The sequence below is a fragment of the Microcaecilia unicolor genome, chromosome 7, assembly GCF_901765095.1.
Source record: "Microcaecilia unicolor chromosome 7, aMicUni1.1, whole genome shotgun sequence".
Classification (NCBI taxonomy): Eukaryota; Metazoa; Chordata; class Amphibia; order Gymnophiona; family Siphonopidae; genus Microcaecilia; species Microcaecilia unicolor.
This window is the reverse complement of record NC_044037.1, coordinates 303,985,096-304,010,992: the sequence shown is the minus strand read 5'-3', so window position 1 is coordinate 304,010,992 and position 25,897 is coordinate 303,985,096. Positions and strand designations below refer to the sequence as shown.

General features: G+C 46.2%; 2 protein-coding genes across 2 annotated transcripts in view; both read left to right on the top strand.

Annotated features, from left to right (window-relative positions):
- The window catches only part of LOC115473983 (sterol 26-hydroxylase, mitochondrial-like), a 71,756-nt gene extending 70,586 nt beyond the window's left edge, over positions 1–1,170 (top strand). The window contains exon 9 of the mRNA XM_030209225.1: positions 645–1,170. Within this exon, the coding sequence (XP_030065085.1) occupies positions 645–773 (129 nt within the window). The 3' untranslated portion in view covers positions 774–1,170. The remainder of the gene's footprint in view (positions 1–644) is intronic.
- A 19,818-nt stretch (positions 1,171–20,988) lies between these two features.
- Positions 20,989–25,897, top strand: part of LOC115474477 (sterol 26-hydroxylase, mitochondrial-like) — a 51,632-nt gene continuing 46,723 nt past the window's right edge. Inside the window, 2 exon segments of the mRNA XM_030209958.1 lie at positions 20,989–21,253; positions 24,870–25,060. Coding sequence (XP_030065818.1) covers positions 21,011–21,253; positions 24,870–25,060 — 434 coding nt within the window. The 5' untranslated portion in view covers positions 20,989–21,010.

Genomic DNA, 25,897 nt, shown 5'->3' with positions numbered 1-25,897 from the left:
GGACATTTCTGTGACAGGGCAGTCGAAAACGTCCACATTTTGGACATTTCTGCAATGGACAGTTAAGGACGTCCAAATTTTGGACGTCCTCAACTACCCATTGCAGAACCTCAACTGCCCATTGCAGAAACGTCCATATTTTGGAAGTCCTCAATTGCCCCATCGCTATACCTCCAACACCCCCTTGAAATTTGGCTGTCCCTGCAACAGGGCAGTTGAGGACGTCCATCTTCCGATTTAAAGATGGGCGTCCTTCTCTTTTCATTGGTCTCCAGCCCAGACCTGTCAAACAAGTATGGGAGGATTGTGCTGAGTGCATCCTCAGGCACAATTCTCCTGCACTTCTACCCCATAATCAGAGATAATTGCGCTGCTTAAATTTGCATGCATTATCTCTGATCATAGATCTAATAGCGCCCTGCGCTGTTCCAGCGCTATTTTAGAGCGCTGTTTGGAGCAGCATGGGGCTTTTGGTCATCTGCCTGTGTGTGCGTCTCCTCCTTCCATCCTGCATCTCCTCTCTCTCTTTCTCCACCCATTCCACCATCCAGTGCACCCCTGGTGTTCTATAGTCTCAGCCAGTGCCCTAGTCACACAGTAGTAATTAGTTTTCTAATGCCATTCTCTCCATTTCCTGTCAACAGATAATCCAGATGTTTGAAATGAAGCCGGACCCACAGATTAAGGATGTGAAACCTATGTCACGGATTGTCCTGATACCCAACAAACCCATCAACCTCCAGTTCATAGAAAGACGAGACGTTGAGCAGTAATCCATTCTAAGAGGTCTCCACCTATAAGCCCAAGACAGAGCAGTGTATTGTATGATCCAAAGTCCTCCTCCTGCGTGACGGACATCACCCCCTACATCCAGGGAGAAAGATGACAATCCAGCTATTGGAAGTCCTGTTGCATTACTCAATGTAGGAGCAGTGGCTTAGCTAGGCGGGGCGCAGGGGGAGTGGTCACTCCCCTAAACAGCTGTATAGAAAAAATGGCGCCTATGCAGCTCAACCCAATAAATATTTTTTTCTGCTCCCTCCTGAGTCTTTAATCTTTTTCCTATCTCTTCTGCCCGCGCTCTCCCGTCCGCAAGGTCACTTTTACTTCCCAAAGCGTTCTCCCTCCGGCACCAGCGATTTTCACAGTCAGCCTTCTGCCAGCGTCGGGGCCTCTTCTCAGGCGCGTCCCACCTCTGCGGAAAACAGGAAGTTGCTTAGAGTAGGCGGGACGCGCCTGAGGAGAGGCCCCGACGCTGGCAGAAGGCTGACTGTGAATCCATTCGCCAGTGCAGGAGGGAGAAGGTTTCAGGGAAACGAAAAGTGACCATGCAGACAGGAGAAATGGGCAGAAGAGAGGGTGAAGCCAATTTGGGTAATCTATTTCCACCTAGGGAAACACTTCTCTATGTCCCACTGTATTATTTCTAGCACTGTCTTTTCATAGATGGGTTAGGGATGTTATGTTGTGGTAAGTTTTCAGTATAGGTTTTGGGTGTCTTTTTGCAGGGGTTTGTGTTATTTCACAAAATGTCTAGCCCTATTTGAAAGTAGGCTCTGGGGCAAGGGCCGTCACCCAAAATAAAAATGCTCAAGACTAGTGTTCTTCACATCCTGTAGAGTCACCACACAAACAAAAGCCCATCTTTATTTAAACAAGGTGTCTAGCAGTGGAAGGACTGGGTGTGCTATTCCTGAGGTGATGGTCACGATTTGAATATTTTTATTTGAAGGTTTCACTGGTGAGTCCTGTCACCATCTGCCTGAGGAGAGCACTGTGAAAGACACCACTATTTCTCTGCTTCTTTGCATCCTGCAAGTTGAAATCTCCCAGTAACAGTAACTCACCTTTCATACCCAGCCTTTGGATATGTATGACTAGATTTTGTTCAGATTTTACATTTGTGTTGGAGGTCTGTAGATGACCATCTTCTCTCTCCAAGATCATCCATATTGCATCCATAGAGCACAGTAGAATATTCATTAATAGAAATATGATAACAGTTTGGGAACCACTGGCCTTGCCCCTGTGCAGTGACATTCCTAGGTCGGCTGCCACCCGGGGCGGATCGCCGATGCGCACCCCCCCCCCCCCCCCGGGTGTATTCTTGGCCGCTGGGAGCAGCGGTGCAGCTCTTGGCTCCGCTGGCTCCCTGCTCCCTCTGCCCCGGAACAGGAAGTAACCTGTTCCGGGGCAGAGGGAGCAGGGAAACAGGGGAGCTGACAGGCATGCAGCTGCTCTCTGCACCCCTTCAGCGGCGTGCACCCGGGGCGGACCGCCCCCTCCACCCTGCCCTTGCTACGCCGCTGCCCCTGTGGGAATGAGTTCCAGAGTGTGGGGTCTATTCCTGAAAAGGCCCAATGGTGGGTGTCATATCATTTGATTTCCTTTGGTGAGGGCACCCTTAGGCATGCTCCTTGAGTGGACCTTAGAAGCCTAAAGGCAAGTAGGGGGTTAACCTGAATTTCAGCTGCTTTCCTGTTGTTTTTCACATACAGTGCAACTCCTCCACCACCTCCTTTGTGAGAGTCATTACACCGTATCTCTGCGAAAGCAACAAGATCTGTCTTCCTCTAACATCAGAGATTGTGATCATTCATGCCAGTGGGGGCTACAGAGGCCTGGGCCCCTCCAAATTGGCCCCAGGGCCCCTGGTTTGGCTGGCAGGGGTCCCAACTCCCGCCACCTGAAGCGTTTGTGCCTCACTGGTTTCGCTGCATTGCCTGCCCTGCTCTTGCACCGTGCATAGTGAAACTGAGCATATGTGACACTTTGTGCATGCTCAGTTTCATTAAAATGAGTGCGCATGGAGCAACTGAGAAGAGCAGGGTAGGCAATGTGAGACGCTTCAGCTGGTGGGGGTTGGGAACACCCGCCAACCAAGGTATGATGATGTGGGGATGGCAGGAGGGTGCGCAGCGGGGATGCGGGCCAAAATGTGCCCCCCCCCCCCACATACACACTTTGGGCTCTGGCCCCCTCCCCCATTGTGGTTTGGCTACGCCACTAAATTCATGCACATAGCTATATTTTATTGACACTCTCACCTTTTGCTTAGCTTTTCGCCTAGTCTCCCCTTCCGCTTGATTGCTGATGATTTACTGAGATGGTTTATTATATTGCTTCTCCCACTTTTGTTTTTGCTGGGGGTGACTTCCTGAACTCACCAAGTTATGTCTGCCACCCCACTCTCGAGTTTAAACACTGGAAAGTATAGTGACTGTATGTCGCACCAAGGATCCTCTTTCCTGCCAAAGAAAGATGTAGCCATCATTGCAATATAGCCCTGGGTTTCTCAATGTATTGCCACAACCTCTAAAACCTTCTAGTTAACACCAGGTTTAAAACACAAGGCAAAAGAGAAGTTTAAAGTCAGCAGGAGGACAGAAATATGGCAGGTTATAGGAGCAAGCAGTTCTGTTAGTGGGAGGAAAGGAAGCTTTGTTTCTCTCTCCTGTATACTAGGATAGATGAAGACAAGGTCAGCAAGCTTTCTAGGAAGGAAGAATGAGAGGGACGCAAAGGTAAGAGTGCATTCACAAAGGAAAAATATTCAACATAAAGGGATCTTTCACTTGCTCATCTTCCAATGTGGTATATATCATTCAGTGTAAAAAATGTAACGAAGGATGCTATATTGGAGAAACAGGCCAGATGCTTAAGACAAGATTCAATTTACATAGACATCACATGAACAATACTGGTGCCAGTAGGGCTCCCACCCCTGTTGGTCAGCATTTTACAGGACCAGGACACTGTACCAGTGACTTCACAGTGAGAATCCTGAAAGGTAAAACCATACAAGAACGTAAGACCTTTGAAGTCAGAATGATTGAATATTTTAACACCCAACAGAAAGGACTTAATAAGGATCTGGGTTTTCTAACCCATTATAAAACATAAAGCTGTATTTCTCTGTTTATTACCCTCCTCTCACCTACCAACACCCATTCTGTTAGAATATCAATGAAATGCTTTGATGTCTCCATGCATACCTCCTACCCACCCCCATCCTCCCACCCTGTCAGACTGTCATAGTAATGCTTGAATGTTTTCACTTATATACACTGTCAGCTAGCACATTTGCTTATTTCCGATCTGACGAAGAAGGGCAACCTTCGAAAGCTAATCAAGAAATGTATTAAGTTATGTCCAATAAAAAAGGTATCATCTTATTTTCTTTTCCATGTTTTATTTTGTTTGATTTCTATAGATTCTACATGGAATGTTGCTATTCCACTAGCAACATTCCATGTAGAAGTCGGCCCTTGTAGATCACCAATGTGGCCGCGCAGGCTTCTGCTTCTGTGAGTCTGACGTCCTGCACGTATGTGCAGGATGTCAGACTCACAGAAACAGAAGCCTGCGCAGCCTTCTACATGGAATGTTGCTGGTGGAATAGCAACATTCCATGTAGAATCTCCAATAGTAGCAACATTCCATGTAGAATGTCCAATAGTAGCAACATTCCATGTAGAATCTCCAATAGTATCTATTTTACTGTCATAGTAATGCTTGAATGTTTTCACTTATATACACTGTCAGCTAGCACATTTGCTTATTTCCGATCTGAGGAAGAAGGGCAACCTTCGAAAGCTAATCAAGAAATGTATTAAGTTATGTCCAATAAAAAAGGTATCATCTTATTTTTATTTTGTTTGATTTCTATTGAGAATCTATGAATCAAACCAAACACAAGAATCTGAAAATATATAAAATAATTAAAAAAAAAGCTTCAGAAAAACAAAATTCTAGCCCTTCTGGTTTTGGTGAAGTTTGCCGTCCTCCTTGAACACATTCCCCACCTCCTTATGATATGGATATTCCAATACATACATTCTTACCCTTCAGTTTTGAAAGTTATTATTTATGTGTGCTGGTTCACCCAACAATGGATGTTGGCAATTTGCAAGTTCTGCCCCTGTGTCCCCTGAAATCTGGGTACAACATTTACCTAGATATCCACTAATGGAGCAGATAACAGCACCTACTTTCCTCTATAGAATATTAGGCTAACCCGAATTATAGCTACGTCATGCAAGGTTCCACGTTAGGAGTCACGGACCAAGAAAGGGATCTAGGTGTCACTGCTGATGATAACACAACTCTTCCGTTCTCCGATTCCCTAATGTGGCTGTGCCACATGAACTTGATCTGACCACAACATCACCCTGTATTTGTTCACACCGGAGCCTGCAAAGGCCTCTCCGGTACTACGTAAGCCACATTGAGCCTACAAATAGGTGGGGAAATGTGGGATACAAATGTAACAAATAAATAAATAAATAAATGATACGTTGAAACCTTCTGCTCAGTGTGCTGCTGCGGCTGAGAAAGCAAATAGAATGTTAGGTATTATTAGGAAAGGAATGGAAACCAAAAATGAGGACGTTATAATGCCTTTGTATTGCTTCATGGTGCGACCACACCTCAAATATTGTGTTCAATTCTGGTCGCCGCATCTCAAAAAAGATATAGTGGAATTAGAAAAGGTGCAGAGAAGGGTGACGAAAATGATAAAGGGGATGGGATGACTTCCCTATGAGGAAAGGCTAAAGCGGCTAGGGCTCTTCAGCTTGGAGAAAAGGCGGCTGAGGGGAGTCTCTTCATGTTCAAGTGTACAGCGCTGCGTATGTCTAGTAGCGGTATAGAAATGATAAGTAGTAGTAGATACGATAGAGGTCTATAAAATAATGAGTGGAGTTGAACGGGTAGATGTGAAGCGTCTGTTTACGCTTTCCAAAAATACTAGGACTAGGGGGCATGCGATGAAGCTACAATGTAGTAAATTTAAAATGAAATCGGAGAAAATTTTTCTTCACTCAATGTGTAATTAAACTCTGGAATTCGTTGCTAGAGAATGTTAGCTTAGTGGAGTTTTTAAAAGGTTTGGACGGCTTCCTAAAGGAAAAGTCCATAGACCATTATTAAATGGACTTGGGGAAAATCCACTATTTCTGGGATAAGCAGTATAAAATGTTTTGTACTTTTTGAGATCTTGCCGGGTACTTGTGACCTGGATTGGCCACTGTTGGAAACAGGATGCTGGGCTTGATGGACCTTCGGTCTGTCCCAGTATGGCAACACTTATGTACTTGGGATTCTGAATGGAATCTTGCTACTCTTTGGGGTTCTACATGGAATGTTGCTACACTTTGAAATTCTGCATGGAATCTTGTTATTCTTTAGAATTCTAGAATCTTGCTACTCTTTGGGGTTCTACACAGAATGTTGCTACTATTTGAGTTTCTGCCAGGTACTTGTGACCTGGATTGGCCACTGTTGGAAACAGGATGCTGGGCTTGATGGACCTTCGGTCTGTCCCGTATGGCAATACTTATGTACTTATGTAAATTTAACATTTACGTGCATGTATTTGTGCCAGCAATAAGGCCAGTATAAGTATGAGATGCCCATGTAACTTACAGTATTTTGTAAATTATGTGCATAAGTAGGATTCCTTCTCATGCCCTGTGTGTACTCCCCTTGCAAATACACACTATGGGGTCCTTTTACAACGGCGTGCTAAAAAATGGCTTGCAGTAGCGTAGGCGCAGGTTTTGGGCGCGCGCCGATCCATTTTTTAGCGAGCCTGTAAAAAAAAAGGCCTTTTTAAAATTTCTGCCAAAAATGGACGCGCGGCATAATGAAAATTGCTGCACGTCCATTTTGGGTGTGAGACCTCACCGCCAGCCATTGACCTAGCGGTAAAGACTTACGCGGTAACTGGGCGGTAATGACCTACGTGTGCCAAATGCCACTTGGCACGCGCCCGAAAATAAAAAAGAATTTTTCAGACGCGCGTATTGGACACGTGCCAAAACTGAAATCACCACAAGAGCCACGTGGTAGTCGGGCAGTAACTCCATTTTGGCACGTATTGTGCGCGTGTAGACGCTTACGTGGCTTAGTAAAAGGCGCCCTATGTAAGTTAAGTGGGTATTTGCAGAATAACACGTAGGTGGCATGCTGGCATGTATGCCCATCAATGCATACGTAAATACCAATCACAATGGCTAATTATTAATATACCCGTTTATGGAACCTCCAGAATTGTATCTCCGTATATCGTAACTGGTTCCTAATAGCTAGTTTTTGTAACACCACAGTTTATTCATCAACTCGTTACAATGTTATGTTTATCTTTAGTGACCTCAGTTGATCTGCAAGGCTTCGTTCTGTGAGCCTGACGTCCTGCATGTACAACGTGCAGCACATCGGAAACAGAAGGAATAGGAAGCCTTTTGCGAGGAGGACCTCGGCTGGGGGGGGGTTGAGGTCCCCCGCCAGCAAAGGTAGGCAGGTTGACAGCGGGAGGGGGGGGGGTCGAGCGGGTCATCGGCAGGGGGGGTTGACAATGGCTGGCGGGCGGTGTCAGCGGCAATGGCGGGGGGGGGGGAGTCGGCGGTGCCGGGGGGACTAAGATGTGCCCCCTCACCTCGGGCTCTGGACCCCCCTCCCACCTGGCTATGCCCCTGCTTGAGTGGACCTTAGAAGCCTAAAGGCAAGTAGGGGGTTAACCTGTGAGATAACTCTGGATCATTTCATCTGAGGATTTTGAGGATCAGAGCTAGAGTTTTCAATTTCAGCCTTTTGTCAGTGCACACTGATTGCAACCCTCTATCAGTTGTGCTGAAGCATTCCAAAATCATTAGAACTAGTGCAAACACATTGTGCACAAGGTGCAGGGGCAGTCCAAGGCAAGATGCCGCCTGAGGCAGGGATGAGATACCACCTCACCTCCACCCCCCGGGGTCACAGTCTGGCCTCTCCCCCCTTCCTTTCTCCACCCCCTTCCCTGAATTTACCTTCTTTCTCCATTTTCCAAAAAGTGGCAGTGACTCCCATATGCTGCACTGGCACTGGCCTCTTCTCTACTGCGGCCCACCTCTGAGGAAGCAGGAAGTCGCATCAGAGAGGTGGGCCACAGCAAAGAGAAGAAGCCGGTGCCGGTGGCAGAGTAGCATATGGGAATCGCTGTTGCGCCACCTTTTGGAAAATGGAAAAAGAAGGTAAACTCAGGGCATGGAGTGGAGGAAGGAAGGGGAAGACGCTGCTCCAGGAAGAGTGTCATCTGAGGCCCCCCACCTCAGTTGGCCTAATGGTAGGGCTGCTACTGAGGAAAGGCTGAAATGGCTTGGGCTCTCCAGCTTGGAGAAAAGTCAGCTGAGGGGAGATATGATAGAGGTATATAAAATACTGAGTGGAGTGGAATGGGTAGATGTGAATTGCTTGTGGGGCACGCAATGATGCTACAAAGTAGTAAATTGAAAACAAATCGGAGAAAATATTTCTTCAGTCAACGAGTAATTAAACTCTGGAATTTGTTGCCAAAGAATGTGGTAAAAGCAGTTAGCTTAACGGGGTTTTAAAAAGGTTTGGACACGTTCCTGAAAGAAAAGTCCATAAGCCATTATCAAGATGGACTTGGAGAAAATTCACCACTTATTAGGATAAGCAGTATAAAACGTATTGTACTGCTTTGGGATCTTGCCAGGTACTTGTAACCTGGATTGGCCCCTGTTGGAAACAGGATGCTGGGTTTGATGGACCTTCGGTCTGTCCCATTATGGCAACACTTATGTTCTTATGTAAGGCGTTACAGTAGTCTAGCTGCGATGTTATCATGACATGCGATCAGACTCATCTTAATATATAGAGAGAGATTTCATAGTTGCCATGGATGCTAGAGGTGGTTTGCCTGAATTTATGGGATCAAAGTAAGTGACAAGCTAAAAGTATATGAACATTCCCGACTTGTGGTTTTAGGGTCATAAAAACACTCCCCAAATTAGCCATCTCCAGCAACAGGAAGGAGCAGCAGAGTGCTGTTCACTGAGAAATCTGCACTTGGATTCGTAGGATATTTCCGCAGCGAGACTGTGAGCAGGGCAGAGACACAGCTCAGGACTGATGAGAGGTAACCAAAGGTTTGGAGGACTCTTGCATGGCTGGGCTGTTTATGGCCCGCTTGTAACCTCAGTGGCTGGGTTTATTTTGCAATTCTGACCTTTTTTAACCCCTGGCTGCACTGTGTACACAGTTTGTTCATTCTGGGACCATCATATTATCTACAATCATTGCTGGGTTCTCTCAGCTCAAGTCATTACCTCAAATAAATGTAGTCTCTGGAGGGTGGATAGCAGAACAGTGCTAATTAACCTAGTCACAAAATCAAACATTCACAAGATACTCGACAATAAAATATTGAATTTCATCTCCCCAGCAACAAGGGCAGCCGATTGACCGATTCAAATCTATGCACTCATCAGAATTCTCCTATCAGGCCACAAAGATATAGAACTCAATACCCGGAGATATAGGACAGATAACCTAAGATTTTGCAAAATGTTAAAAGCTCACTTAAAGATTTTCCTAATAGAAGATGACCGTAGGCACTATAAAATAGCACTTTTTTCATACATTCATGTATACGTGAGTTAAGTGCCACTTGTGTTGCCATCAGGGCTTCTTTCACGTGGTTCTCTTTGCTAGAGTGTACATTTTCTCAAAGTGCAGTAAGCCCTGAGCTATTCAACAATTACGGGCTGCCACATATGAAATTATATCTCTATTAAGAACTGCTTTGGCGGTCTGGCAAAATAGAACAGGAATGTTCATGTGTTGTGCATTAAATCCTTTGTAGTCCTCCTACTTGGCATGTAAATAAGTGTGGATCTTCATAGAAATACACTGGAACACGCCAATACGTTCTGTAGGCGGATTTCCCAGATAATAAATTACCTGAAACAAGGTTTCCCAACAGAACTATCCGCAAGCAAAATATTCTGTTCTCTGTCTAGGGGAAGGGGGAAAACCTTGGATATGGCCCTACATGCCACTATTTCGGTCAGAGAGAGAGCTGAGAAATCAGGCTGATATATATATTAGCTTTATTATGGATAATATAAAAAAAAGATATACAAAATAGAGATTTGGCAAAGCTTTGGCTGAACAAAAATACTGGCAGTAATTCTTACAACTATATTCTCACACTACACACATTTCTTACTGGTTACTAGGTAAACTTGCACAACTGATTAGAATGCAATAACTATGTTACGAGGCAGTATGGTAATTAGCAAGCTTCTTTCCCGACCAAGGTTATGACTAACACCAGCCTTATGCTCAGGTAATCACCACTCACTAACCCAGACTAATAGGAGATAGATCACTGTCTCTCACCAGGCAGGCTGACCTCTGGGGACGCCTCTCAGGAGTAGCACAGGTTACTTCCCAGACTCAAGCTGAGAGATCAGCGAGTCTTCGTCAGAGCCACGACAGGCACTCTGCAGCAGTCAGCAAAGGCACAGGTCACACCTTGTAGGTTGCTGAACCACACGGTACTCTTCCAGATACACAGTTCATCAGTTGGTGGACCTTCTTAGGTCACTGGTCTTCTTTCCACCTCCACCTTCTTCCAAGGATTCCGACTAACTAACTCCCCAACTCTTCCCGCTCTTCCAGCGCCTCTCGGTCAGGTGATACCAATGATCCTCTTGTACCGTCCTGTGCATGGGCAAGAAGAGTTCTTGTTTTTTTCTTTGTGACCTTGGAAATGGTAACTTCTGGTGCCATGCATGCCTCCCTTCTCATCATCTCCGAGATAGAAGGGGAATAATTGGAGCACAGAGTGTCCTTGGCTTCAGCAAGCCTGTCAGTGATTTTCCACAAACTGAAGCTGACTCTGACACAGAGATGTGCAGGTCAGAGGTTTGCAGCAGCCATCTTCTAGTAACAAGATGTCATAGGCTTGTATAGGCCAAGACCAGCAAAGGAGACACAGGGACATACCCCTACAGTTCCCCCACCACGACAGCCTGGTCCCACCTCCAAACCTATCCAAATGATAGTATGATCTGTAACTATTAGAGAAGAGGAGAGCAGGAAATAATCTGAATGAGAGACTGTCCCATGTGCTTTAGACATATGCGTATAGTCTCGCTCGGTGGGATGCAGGAGCCTCCAAGGATCCACAAGGTTTAACACCTTGCACAAGTAGGGAATGCCTCGATCCAAACAAGGTACAGAACTACCGGACCCCAGACAGTGATCCATCGTTGAATCCAGGACCTGATTGTAATCTCCCACCAGGAGCAGAGGTATGTCAGGGTCCCTCATCCCCAAGCGCATCAAAGGCTTGTAAAACACACGCTCATACTGGTTCGGTGCATAAAATGCTAGTAGATAAAATATAAGTCCTTATTTTAAGCATTATACTCCTTCCATATTGTAATAGGATAAGACCCTGGGAACTCCCCTTGAAGCCAATGGAGCCGGAACTACCATACCCAGAATCCAGTAGGAGAGAGGGGGGGGTGGAACCCAAACCCTGGGTCGGATTCCCCTTCCAGGAGCCGGCATCAGCAGCATCAGCAGCATTGAGGGGAATGGAGAGGCAGTGGTTACCAGAAGGGGGGGGGGGGGGGCGCATGAACCAGGGAAATCATCAGTTCCCCTGGCTTAAGAATCAATACATCATTCCTGCCACCTGTGAGAAAGACAGGGCGGCTTTTCTGGAGTCTTTGAAGAGAAGGGAAGGGGAGGAGAAAGAGGAGAGGAAGGACATGGAATGGGAAGCGAGTGAGACAAATCTACCTGCTGTTACACCTGGTGGGGAGGAAGGTATGGAGGTGGAGGAGTTCAGATAAGTGACTTTGAGATAAAGAAAAGGGCAGTGTGTGGGAGGCCACAGGGTTGTTTGTTGCTATGCAGAGGGAGGAACGCTGTTCTGGCAGGGGACCTCAAGGACTGAGGTTCCTGGCTGGAAGGAGGACAGCATTGAGCTTTTACTGCAGAGGAAGAGGAGAAGCCTGTCTATTGCTTCCAGGAGGGCAGAGGACTCTTAAAGTACAGAGACTGTGGGTGGGAGGAGTGTACCTAAACTCAGTGGCGTCGCGAGGGCAGCTGACACCCGGAGCGGGTCGCCGCTGCGCACCCCCCCTGGGTGCAGCGCGGCGCACCCTCCCCCCCCCGGGGCGCAACCCCCCCCCCCCCCCGAGAACATACCTGGAAGGCGGTGAGGGGCGGGCGGGAGAGCCAATCCGCCGAGTGCACGCCGCTGGGGGGTGTCGGCGCCTCGCTGGTTCCCTGCTCTCTCTGCCCTGGAACAGGAAGTAACCTGTTCCGGGGCAGAGAGAAAAAGGAACCAGTGAGGCACCGACACCCCCCAGCGGCGTGCACCTGGGGCGGACCGCCCCACCACCCCTGCCTAAACTTGTTCATGAACGGTGTATGTGGACTGCAATAAAAGGGGTTTTTCCCCCCCTCAACTGGCATAGTGGAGGTGTGCACTTGCTGCGGCTGAGAGTGGAGTGCTGAGCCCGGGAAGGTGACCCAGCCCTGCTGTGGAAGGACGAGGGAGTTTACAATATTCATCTTTAAAAATCTGCTCCACCGTACACAATAAGGATTTTCTAACAATACCACCACCCCTGTCCTACACCTGGACAAAAAGGAGTCATATACCCCTTCCAACCAACCCCATGAAAGTTGCCTATGTTCTGTGTCTGCCAATTTAGTTTCCTGTAAACACACAATATCTGCATGCTGGCAATTTAATTGGGTGAGAATTTTACTACGCTTAATCGGCAAGCCGATGCCCGAGACGTTCCAGGACATCACTCTAACTTAGCAAGAAGCGTGCTACCCAGTTGGCAACATAAAAGTGTATCTCAAGAGCATAAAGGATGATATCCAACGCTCACGAGGCGCCCAGCCTTCACCCCGCAGCGTACAGCAAGCACAGATGAAATATAATGAGATCAACAGGCCAGTTTTGCAAGAAAAAGGAAAAAACAAAACAAACTTCTCAAACAAAAATAACAACAGCAAACCCCCTTGCAAAATTACAACGCTGCTACAACAAAGCATTACAAGTCACCCTCTAAACACCCTCTCCCCCTGCCCTTCCACCTCTCCCACACATCAACAAAACCAACAACACAACCACACTATCACCAGGTCCATATTGTAGACCGGATGTAGTAGAGCAAGCATTAGATGCTAATTGAGGTCTCCCCACAAAAGATATAAGAACTAGTAAAAAAGGCCCGTTTCTGACACAAATGAAACAAGCGCTAGCAAGGTTTTCCTCATAGTGTGTATTTTTTGGAGAGTGTATGTGAGAGTGACTGTGTGAGAGAGAGAGAGTGAAAGTGCGAGTGTGTGTGAGTGAGAGAGAGAGTGAGTCTGGGTGTGAGTGTGTCTGTGAGAGAGTGTGTGTGTGAGAATGAGAGTGTGTGCAAAGTGTGTGTGTGAGAATGAGAGTGTGTGCAATTGCGTATCATACACTCAGTCTCACAGAGAATCTGTGTCTCACACACACTCTCTCTCTCGCACACACTGTATCTGTGTAAAAAACACTCTCGCTGTCTCTTACACTGTGTCTCACATACGCAATTGCACACACTCTCATTCTCACACACACACTCTCTCACAGACACACTCACACCCAGACTCACTCTCTCTCTCACTCACACACACTCGCACTTTCACTCTCTCTCTCTCACACAGTCACTCACACCCAGACTCACTCTCTCTCACACACACACACACTCGCACTTTCACTCTCTCTCATACACACAGTCACTCTCACATACACTCTCCAAAAAATACACACTATGAGGAAAACCTGTGTTGTCTGCTGACTCCGCGTGATCTTCGGCATTGCTAGCCTGTGCAGGGCAGGGTTCTGTGCGTCTGACGTCCTGCACGTGCAGGACGTCAGATGCACAGAAGCGCTGCCTGCAGAGGCTAGTAAATGCTGAAGTTCACGCCGGAGTCTGAAGACAGGACTTGTGCTGGTGGGGTTTCGGGTCCCCTGCCAGCAAAGGTATGCGATGGGGGGGGGGGGTGGCGCGGGGGGGGGTGGGTGTTGCACCTCCAGCATTCTGTGGGCTGGGCTTCTTTTGTACTACTGAGCTTTGTTGGTTGTTTTGGGGGGGGCGATGCGCGAGGGGGGGTCAGCGCGGGGGGGTGGGTGTTGGACCTCGGACATTCTGTGGGCGGGGCTTCATTTGCACTCCGTAGCTTTTGGGTGGTTCGTGTGTTTGGTGGCCAGCATTTCCTAGGCAGGGGGAGGAGTAGGGAAACTCCCCCTGCCTGGATGCGATCCCTTCTTTCAGTTTTCTTTATGTTTTCCGCCCTCGACGTCATGACGTTTGACGTGAGGGCGGGGCCGCGAGTCATGGTCAGTGGCTTCACCACCATGAAGTTACGAACCGTTCTGGGAGTCTGAGTGACTTCAGAACATTGTCCTCAGAACATTGAGGGTGCGTTTTATTATAGTAGATGAGGCACAAGAAGTACATAATATGTGCTTCCTAATGGAACAAGCTAAAAAAACAAAAGGTCACATTTACCGCACCTCCCCAGAACTCCTCTGCTTGCAGTAAATGCAAAAGAACAAGGTTCCAGCGTACACAACACTATGGTAAACCTTAATTTGCTCAGGTAAAAGTAGTTCTCATCCTCTCTGAACTCCAGTCTTGTAGTAGCAACTGTGGCTTGGGTTCTTTATCCAAGGCTTTAGCATCAACAGATATATTCTGCATAGTGATCGTCTTGCTCGAGCTCTTCGTTAGCAAACTACAGTTCCAATACTGAAGATCTTCGTGAACATCTCCAATGACGCCAATATCGGAGATGGTTCTTGTCAACTAAGCACACTTAAAAGCAAATGGCGGAAGTTGTTCACGTCCTGATGCCCATGGAGCCAACAAGCGTCTATACGCACTTCTTGCAATTTTATGTCCCTGTGCTCTTGACTCCCCTTCAAGGTGTCCACAAATTCTCTAGCAGCCTCAATGGTGTCATACACTGTCCAAGTACTTTTTAAGACTGCCGGGTACAGAAACCTAAAACGAATCCCCTGTGTGGATAGAAATACACACAGAGGGTGAAATTCCCTTCGTTTCTCTTGTAATGCAGAGGAGTAATCTTGAAATAGTCTTACCGGTACTCCATTATATGTCACTGCATTCTGCTTGGCTTTAGATAGCTGAAGAGTTGTGGAATTTGGCTATTACTATCTGTGGGTGAGCTTTCCACCTGGCACTGCCCTATGCGGGTGTGCGCGGAGTGGAAGAGTTTTCTGAAGCCAGTTTTCCAGTTCCGTGAGTAGATGTTGATCTACAATGGATTCTGGAATTCCCCCAAAACAGAGATTCCCTCTTTGGGACCGATTTTCCAGATCTTCAAGTTTCGCTGCATGGGCCCTCGCCAGTGCCTGCAGCGTCTCCACAGTGTTTTTAGCTCCATCCTCTAGGCCTGACACTCTTGTTTCTAGCTCTGTCGTTCTTTTATTTGTCTCAGTCAGCAAAGATTCTAATCGAGCAACTGGATCAGAGAGTGTTTCTAAACGGTGCCCCAGCGCTTGCTCCACCGTTTGTTGGAGGTCAGAAAGAGTTGCAGACATGAACTAAGATATCGCACCCACCGCTGGAGACACCATCTTGTCTTCTGTATGCTTTCCCCGTGTGCAATCTGAGCATGCCGGTTTTTGCTGACATTGCATCGCTCCTTCTTTTCACGAATTTGTCCATAAACTCCTGGAGTCTTTAAGGTAAAAATCCAGGCTTCACTGCCTCAAAAATATCCAAAATGCAAAGCAGTTGTAGGGAGAAGCCTCAGAGCTGGTCAGAGCACATGTCCGACCAGCTTCACAGCATCGCATCTTTTCCTCTGGAACCTTCTTTAAAAATCGGTGTTACATTGGCCACCCTCCAATCTTCCAGTACTATGCTTGATTTTAAAGATAAATGACATATTACTAACAATAGTTCTGCAAGTTCATTTTTCAATTCTATCAGTGCTCTGGAATGAATACCATCCAGTCCAGGCGATTTGCTACTCTTCAATTTGTCAAATTGTGCCATTACATCTTCCAGGTTTACAGAGATTTCATTCAGTTTCTCTGACTCATCAACTTTGAATATCATTTCTGACACTGGTATTTCTCCCAAATCTTCCTCGGTGAAGACCAAAGTAAAGAATTCATTTAATCTCTCCGCTATGGCTTTGTCTTCCTTGAGTGCCCCTTTTACCCCTCGGTCATCTAGCGGTCCAACTGATTCTTTTGCCGGCTTCTTGCTTTTAATATATAAGTACATAAGTAATGCCACACTGGGAAAAGACCAAGGGTCCATCGAGCCCAGTATCCTATCCACGACAGCGGCCAATCCAGGCCAAGGGCACCTGGCAAGCTTCCCAAACGTACAAACATGCTATACATGTTATTCCTGGAATTGTGGATTTTTCCCAAGTCCATTTAGTAGCGGTTTATGGACTTGTCCTTTAGGAAACCGTCTAACCCCTTTTTAAACTCTGCTAAGCTAACCGCCTTCACCACGTTCTCTATGTGTTTTTGCCTCCAATGTAATCTTTATTTCAAAATTCTTCTTCATGCCTTCCTTATCAGCGCTTTGCATTTGACTTGACATTCCTTATGCTGTTTCTTATTATATCAGTTGGATCCTTCTTCCATTTTCTGAAGGATTTTCTTTTAGCTCTAATAGCTTCCTTCCTTTTAACTATGTCGGCTGTTGTTTGGTCTTCCTTCTTCCTTTTTTTAATACATGAAATATATTTGGCTTTTTTTTCCACTGTTCTTCTCATTTTAATCATAGTCTTCTTCTTGAAAGTTAAATGCTAACAGATTGGATTTCCTGTGCATACTTACTCCATGTTCTGGTCACTGTTGTCAAGTGGCCCCAGCATCATTACCTCCCGCACCAGATCATGGTCTAGAATTTTTCCTCCTCTTGTTGGCTCCTGTATCAGCTGCTCCATAAAGCAGTCCTTGATTCCGTCAAGGAATTTTACCTCCCTAGCATGCCCCGATGTTACATTTACCCAGTCAATATTGAGGTAATTGAAATCACCCACTATTGTTCCTCAGTTTGTCAGCCTCCCTAATTTCTGGTAACATTTCTACATCTGTCTGTTCATCCTGGCCAGGTGGATGGTAGTACACTCCTATCACTATCCTTTTCCCCTTTACACATCCCTAATGTATATCCATCCTTAAAATGATCAGATACTTGTTAAAACGACTGCTTGGCACTGTTAATACTTTCACTGTAAACCACACAGAACTGAACATCATTTGGATAATGTGGGATGTAAGCATCAATAAACAAAACTGGAACTCTTGTACATCTGTTGTTGGAATGTCCTAATCTTGTAATATTCTGGTCAGATGTTTGGGGAAAATTGAAAGAGATTTTTGGATTTCATGAATCTTTCTTACCCAAATATATAATATGGAAATCCACTTGCATTTCATTTCTATCTTCAGAAAATGATAAGTTATTGTTTGACTTCTTGGTCTCAGTTGCAAACAGAACGAAGCCTTGTGCCGGAAGAAGAGGACCTCGGCTGGTGGGGGTTGGGGTCCCCCGCCAGCAAAGGTAGGCGGCGGCGGGGGAGGGTTGGCAGCGGGAGGGGTGGTCGAGAGGGGCGGCGGCGGGGGGGGGGGGAGTCAAAGTTGGTGGTGGCGGGGGGGGGGGGGGGGGGGTCGGCAATGGCAGGGGGTTCGGCAGTGCCGGGGGATTAAAATGTGCCCCCTCGCCTCAGGCTCTGGACCCCCCTCCCGCCGAAGTCTGGCTACGCCCCTGCTCTTGAGTGTGAGGTTGCGGTCGATTGTGACTCCGAGTAGTTTCAGGCTGTCTGAGATAGGGAGTGAGTGATCTTGGGTGATTAAGGTTGTGGGTTTGTACATATTGTGTTGAGATGAGAGGATGAGGCAGTGTGTTTTTTCAGTGTTCAATTTCAGTTGAAAAGAGTTTGCCCATGAGTCCATGGTGTTCAGACCGAGTATGATTTCGTTGTTGATTTCTGTTAGATCGTGCCTGAAGGGCATCCTGAATTCCATCCAGGAGATTTGCTACTCTTCAATTTGTCAAATTGTGCCATTACATCTTCCAGGTTTACACAGATTTCATTCAGTTTCTCTGACTCATCAACTTTGAATATCATTTCTGGCACCGGTATTTCTCCCAAATCTTCCTCGGTGAAGACCAAAGTAAAGAATTCATTTAATCTCTCCGCTATGGCTTTGTCTTCCTTGAGGTGCCCCTTTTACCCCTCGGTCATCTAGCGGTCCAACTGATTCTTTTGCCGGCTTCTTGCTTTTAATATATAAGTACATAAGTAATGCCACACTGGGAAAAGACCAAAGGTCCATCGAGCCCAGCATCCTATCCATGACAGTGTTCTTGGGTGATTAAGGTTGTGGGTTTGTACATATTGTGTTGAGATGAGAGGATGAGGCAGTGTGTTTTTTCAGTGTTTAATTTCAGTTGAAAAGAGTTTGCCCATGAGTCCATGGTGTTCAGACCGAGTATGATTTCGTTGTTGATTTCTGTTAGATCGTGCCTGAAGGGCATCCTGAATTCCATCCAGGAGATTTGCTACTCTTCAATTTGTCAAATTGTGCCATTACATCTTCCAGGTTTACACAGATTTCATTCAGTTTCTCTGACTCATCAACTTTGAATATCATTTCTGGCACCGGTATTTCTCCCAAATCTTCCTCGGTGAAGACCAAAGTAAAGAATTCATTTAATCTCTCCACTATGGCTTTGTCTTCCTTGAGGTGCCCCTTTTACCCCTCGGTCATCTAGCGGTCCAACTGATTCTTTTGCCGGCTTCTTGCTTTTAATATATAAGTACATAAGTAATGCCACACTGGGAAAAGACCAAAGGTCCATCGAGCCCAGCATCCTATCCATGACAGTGTTCTTGGGTGATTAAGGTTGTGGGTTTGTACATATTGTATTGAGATGAGAGGATGAGGCAGTGTGTTTTTTCAGTGTTCAATTTCAGTTGAAAAGAGTTTGCCCATGAGTCCATGGTGTTCAGACCGAGTATGATTTCGTTGTTGATTTCTGTTAGATCGTGCCTGAAGGGAATATATATTGTGATATCATCTGCGTAGATGAATGGGTTCAGGCCTTGCTTTGATAAGGACTTAGCCAATGGGATCATCATTATGTTGAAATGTAGTGGTGATAATGGTGATCCTTGTGGTACTCCACAGTCTGCTTTCCAAGGTGGTGATTAGGTTTGATTTCACTTGATATGTTCTTGTGGTTAGAAAACCCTTGATCCAACTAAGTACATTTCCACCAATTCCAAAATAGTTTAGAAGTTTTTGTAGTATATTGTGGTTTACCATGTCGAATGTGCTCGACATGTCAAATTGGAGGAGAAGTATACTTTTGCCTGTCGCTATTTCCTGTTTGAATTTGGCCAGGAGAGTGACTAGCACAGTTTCGGTACTTTAGAAGGGGCGGAATCCCGATTGCGATTCATGTAGTATTGAGAACTTGGCCAAGTAGTCAGTGATCTGTTTGGTCACCATGCTCTCCAGCAGTTTAACTGCTAGTGGGATAGATGCAACTGGGCGGTAGTTGGCGAGTTCGGTTGTTTTTTTCTTGGTGTCTTTTGGGATTGGGGTGAGTAGGATGTTGCCATATTCCACAGGGAAAAGACCTTGTTGGAGCATGTAGTTTAGGTGGGATGGGAGGTCTGTTACGTATCGGTCAGTGGCGGATTTTAGTAGGTAGCTGGGGCAGGTATCCAGTTTGCAGTGGGTGCTGGAGAACCTTTTGATCGCCTGGGTGACTGTTTCGACGGTGAGGAGCGCGATGTTTGACCAAGTTTGGTCAGCTGGGTATTCTCCAGGGTTTGGATCCAAACTATTGATGAAGTTTTCGATATCGGTGTTGTTCTGAGGTAGCGTTTTGCGTAGGTTTGTAATTTTTTCATTGAAGTATTTAACGAGTTTACCTGCAGATGGGATGTCTGTGTTGGTTGCAGTGACCGCTGTTGTGTCTAGTAATTTGTTCACAAGTTGGTATAGTTTCTTCGTATCTTTGTAGTCAGACCCTATTTTAGTTTTAAAATACGTCCTTTTGGTTTGTCTTATTGCGTATTAGTATTTTCTTTGTATCTGTTTCCATGCATTGAGTGTGTGTTCATCTTTAATTTTTCTCCATGCTCGTTCAAGTTTCCTGGCTTGTGTTTTTAGTTCTTTCAGGTCATCGTTAAACCATGGTATAGCCTGCGTGTGGTTCTTGTTCGTAAGGGCGCTATTTCGTCTACTATGCTTCTGCATCTTTCATCCCATTCTGTAAGATAGTGTGTGGAGTCTGTTTGTGCTGTCCATTCATTATTGTATATTCGTAGCCAAAATGTTTCCGGGTCTATTTGGCCTCTAGTGCTATAGGTTGTGTGTTCTTGTGTGCGGTGAGAGCCCTTCTTCCGCCATTTTAGTGATAAGTTTAATTTATAGTGATCGGTCCATGGTGTTTCTGAATGTCAAATTGTGCTGCAGCCAATGGAGGGCGAATAAAGCCAAACTCTCTGGACCCCCCAGCATTTTCCCATGACCCAGAGCACTGCATTAAAGACTTTGTGGTGAGAATCTAAAAGGAAATGTCAAACCCATCCAGGAATGTAAAAACCTTTGAAATAAAAACGATGAAATATTTTGACACCCACAGGACAAGTCTTAACAAAGATCTGGGTTTCCAGGAAATATCATATTATAATCCATAAAATTATACTGCTTTGCCACCCTCTTACCGGCCAGCCATCTCTCCCTGTCTTTTCTTTTCTTAGTTTTATTTCTATTGATTAGCTTTATAAGTGGACTCGCAGGGCTACCCTACCACTTTACTCCACTGTTTGGAAAGTCTGAGATCAGGGTCCCAGAACTAGGCTGCATGGAAGGATGACATGTCCTCCCCTTTTCCCTTGACTCACTAGGGGAAAGGTGTGCTAAAAATCAGCTCAGACCCCCCCCCCCCCCCCGTTTGTAAACAGTGCCCGAGATGTGCACACTGAATTTTTGTGCAATGCTCTCCTGTAGCAGTGGCTTTCTCTCTGACAGTCTGGCTGGCATTCAGCACTGAAACAGTTAACCCCGGGATCTGCTCATTATTCTGAAGGCGGTTTCCTTTCCCATCACCATCAGCCAGAGCTGATCTGCCTGGTGCCCACAATGGCAGCTCCTGGAAGTGGCTGCCTTCTGGCCAGCATGAGGAGGAGATGGAGCCTGGGAATACAGCCCTGCTGGGCCAGTGCAAGCCCTCTGAAAGCCAAAGCCACACTGCAAGCCTCAGTACAAGTCACGGAGGGCCAGAAAAAGCTGAAAAGCTTAGATGATCTGCCTGGTCCCAGCATCCTGCAGACCCTGTACTGGACATTTCTGAGGGGATATTTACTACGCTCACATGAGCTTCAGGTACTGTGAGGGATCAGGGTTTATTAGAATTATTAATCCCAGTGTGCTGTGCACTTGAGGCAGAGCTGAAAGGACCCAACTTACAAGTGCATTTCTGTTTCTTCACATTTCCTGTGTTATACAACAGAAGAGGACTTTCACCCTCCTTATTTACAGAACAGATTAGCATATGAAGCTCAGCTTACTCTGACATCCTCCTATCCAGGGACCCTCTTACTTTTCCCTCCCACCTCCTCTCCTCTCTGCTGCCCTTTCTGTGGAGAACTGTCTAATAATCTTTTCTTTTGCAGTCTCCAATTACTTTGCAATATATTCCCTTTGCATTCAGAAAGAATTGTTTCTTCTGGGACAGGAAGTTTTACGTTTAGCATTCACAGAGCTTCCAGGAGGGAGATTTTTCTGGATTTCTGCCAACCTCATCCTTTGCATTATGGGATCTGTAGTGCTGATTTCAATGGGTAGAACGAGGGTCTGCAAATACCACACTGCTTCTGAATGTAAATTTAAAATCAGGTCGCTGGGAGACTTGGCAGCCCTTGGGGTCAGGCACAGCAGGGTTTGTACACGAGGCAATGGATGGGTAAGGGACTTGCCACAGATTACAAAGAGGGTCCATACAATTTGAACCCTGGCTTCCCTGGTTCTCAGTCCACCGCTGCCCACCTTTTTGAAGCTGCTTTTAACTTACTCCGTTCATGATCTGTTCAATATCCATGTCTGTTTTTTTTTTTTTTTTTAAATCATTCCCAAAGTAAATGTCCCCCTAATCCCTTATGTGTCCTGTTTGTCTGTTTTGATTAGATTGTAAACTCTGTCGAGCAAGGACTGTCTCTTACGCGTTTAGTGTACAGCACTGCGAACGTCTAGTAGCGCTGTAGAAATGATAAGTAAGTTTATCCACTCCTACCCTAGCTGGGATAATATTTAACCATCTCTCTGACCTCATGTGCACCACCTTTCTTGAAAAATACTCACCTTACTTTCTAGGTCTTCCTACTCTCTTACCTATCTGTATGTTCCATCTTTGCTTCTACCCTTCACTGTCAACTAAAATGTTCTATTGTGTTGACATTGTAAGTAGTCTATTATGCCATACTTTGTATTGTTATTTGAATATCTTTTACTGCTGTAATTGTCTAATTGCCTTCTGCTCTTGTTTGATCTATTCTTACTGTACACCGCCTTGAGTGAATTCCTTCAAAAAGGCGGTAAATAAATCCTAATAAATAAATAAAATCATAATAAATAAATGTAATAATAATAATCAAACATATAAACGGCGAGTGACCGTACTCACTCGCAAATGCGCAGTAGAGACTTCCCTCTCTGTCCCGCCCCCGCGTCAATAGGTGATGACGGGGGGCGGGACAGAGAGGGAAACTGCGTGAAGGGGATGGAACCGCCGAGGTCGCCACTGCTCCCCCTCCCCCCCCGAGGTCGCCGCCCCTGGTACCCCCCCCCCCCCCCCCGGAGTCGCCACTGCCGCCACCCCTCCACCCGGCCCGTCTCTTCGCTATTCAACTTACATCTCCGCAGCAGGCAGATCAGCTGAGCTGCCGTTGGCCTTCCTTCCCTGCCTGTGTCCTGCCCTCACCGACGTTACGTCACACGAGGGCGGGACACAGGCAGAGAAGGAAGGCCGACAGGAGCTCAGCTGATCTGCCTGCTGCAGAGATGTAAGTTGAATAGTGAAGAGACAGGCTGGGTGGAGGGGTGGCGGCGGCAACTTAGGGGCGGGGGGGAGGTACCAGCAGCGGCGAACTCGGGGGGGGGGGGGCCAGCGGTGACCCACTAGCCCGTTTTAACGGGCTCAACGGCTAGTAATAATAAATAACTAAGTAGTAGTAAAATGTTCTAAACCCCCACCTGCTGTTGTGGAAAATTTCCAAAATGTAGCATATATCCTTCAGCATTGTTTTCTGACAGATGCAGAGCTGCCAAGTTACCCATTCCAGGAGGGAAGCCTTTTTTTTTTTGGCCTGTCCTGGATTTCTGACAACCTCATCCTGGTGCATTATGGGACCTGCGGCATTGATTTCAATGGATAGAATCGTGGACTTCAAATACTACACTGCTCGGGGATGTTAAGTTTAAAACCAGGACCAGCCAAAAAAAAAAACAGTCTCCCTCCTGGAATGGGTAACTTGGCAGCTCTGCAAATGGCTTGTTAATATAAAAGGGGTCATTCCCTTTGAAGTCTTCCTTTCTTTTTATATTTATTGTAATTAATAAAACAGAACTACTAATTAGGGGGTAACTCTTTTCATTCCAGAGTCACTTTTGATATCTATTACACAAAGACTCCAGTAGTTTTCATATCACAAAAACATTTTATTGTATTGCAATGCTCACTAACCACTCTAGCGTTGCTACCAAATGTTAAAACCTCACACATTCATTCCTCCAACTATTAAATACAGGTAAGTAATGAACAAACTACTTATTTCATGAAGAACGTTGAAGCAAGAGAATTGCAGGTATGGTTTGTCTGAACTGCGTCTTCTGTTAGCTGCACATCCTCCATGGCAGTGAATGTAGGAACTACTACTACTACTTAACATTTCTAGAGCGCTACTAGGGTTACGCAGCGCCATACAGTTTAACATAGAAGGACAGTCAATGCTCAAAGGAGCTTACAATCTAAAGGACAAAATGTCAAGTTGGGGCAGTCTAGATTTCCTGAATAGAGGTATAGTGGTTAGGTGCCGAAGGCGACATTGAAGAGGTGGGCTTTGAGTGAGGATTTGAAGATGGGCAGGGAGGGGGCTTGGCGTAAGGGCTCAGGAAGTTTATTCCAAGCATAGGGTGAGGCGAGGCAGAAAGGGCGGAGCCTGGAGTTGGCGGTGGTGGAGAAGGGTACTGACAGGAGGGATTTGTCCTGTGAGCGGAGGTTACGGGTGGGAACGTAAGGGGAGATGAGGGTAGAGAGGTAATGAGGGGCTGCAGATTGAGTGCATTTGTAGGTAAGTAGGAGAAGCTTGAACTGTATACGGTGCCTGATCGGAAGCCAGTGAAGTGACTTGAGGAGAGGGGTGATATGAGCGTATCAGTCCAGGCAGAATATAAGACGTGCAGCAGAGTTCTGAATGGATTGAAGGGGGGATAGATGGTTAAGTCGGAGGCCAGTGAGGAGTAGGTTACAGTAGTCAAGGCAAGAGGTAATGAGAGAGTGGAAGACTGTTAAATGTAGATCTGCTGAAAAGACAATAGATTTGCAGGGATGGTAAAGGGGAGAGGAGGCTTGACATACTTGTCTGCAGAATGGAACCAAGATGGAGATTCTAGGGTTGGGATGCAAAGGACCACCCAAAAGGTTAGGGGCTCTGGAATTGACCGATAGGGTCAAAGGTTACACCTGGCTGAAGTGTGACTAAAATAGTTCTCAAGGAGGCTGGAGAGGCAGAGTCACATGCAACATTTAACCTGTGCGTGTAAAAGTTGCAGGATCAAAGCAGGACGTATCTTACGTTAGCTATAGGCTGTCAATATAGTACAAACTGAATGTAAACCATGTACACACGGCAGAGGAGGCAGAACAAGAACTGAGCCCCCTCCACCCCCACCCCCACCCTTGACGATCAGGAAAGTGCTGAGAACATGTCCTTATGGTGTTCAGGTTATCGATAAGAAGAGATACGGACCTATGTGGAAGTCCCAGCTAGGACCATACAAAGCTGTGAACATCGCCTGTCCTGAGCTGCTGGAAAAGGTGCTGAGGCAGGAGGGGAAGTATCCCATGCGGAGTGACATGCAGCTTTGGAAAGAGCACCGTGACAAGCGAGAGCTGGCCTATGGCCCCTTCACCGAGTAAGTCCATAATTCTAGCCTTCAGCTATCTACTCCTCTCCAGACATTTTCATATACAGTTTTCCTCTGGAAGCCAACACACACGGCTTCTCTCTTTCAGGGTATCTTTATGCTTCCACATTAACATTTCTTCTTTACTCTGTAGACTAGACCATTCTGGACCTTTCTCTTGCGAGATGCAGATACAGCTTCCTCTAAACACATTTCTTAAGCTGCCTCTGAGTGAACAAATCCTTCTGTTTTTCTCCTTCTCTCATCACAATAAAGATACCAAATACTGGTTTACTGGGATAAAAGGACTGTCTGAAAACTACTCACCCTTAACCCAGCTAAGTTGTACACACAGGGTCCCACAAGGTGAACACCTTTACCGTGTTAGAAGGCAGTGTTCTCTCAAAGGCGACACCTAGTGGCTGGATTTGTGCTCTGTGATTGCAGTGCTCTGTAAGGATACCTGGTGTATGGCTGCCCCCAACCAAGATCCATCACTGCAATGATCACACTAGGTGTGTTAGTGGGGGTTATACAATAAATGAAAAATCTCAAGGGAGTTGTGAATGAAGGCTTAAGGCAGCAGATACCAGATGTAGTTTCAAATGATCTTGAAGCCTAAAAAGCTAGAGAAAATTGTGAGAACCAATGAAAACCTTAAGTAACACTACATTACTTGAAATCAGTGGTGTTCCTAGGTCAGCTGCCAACCAGGGCAGATTACTGCTGTGCCCCTCTCGTGCATCACCTCCATCTCCCCAAGCGCATTGCTCTTACCTCCTGGGGGTGCAGGGAGCAGTCATGTGGCAGTCGGCTCCGCCAGTTCCCTGCCGTAGAACAGGAAGC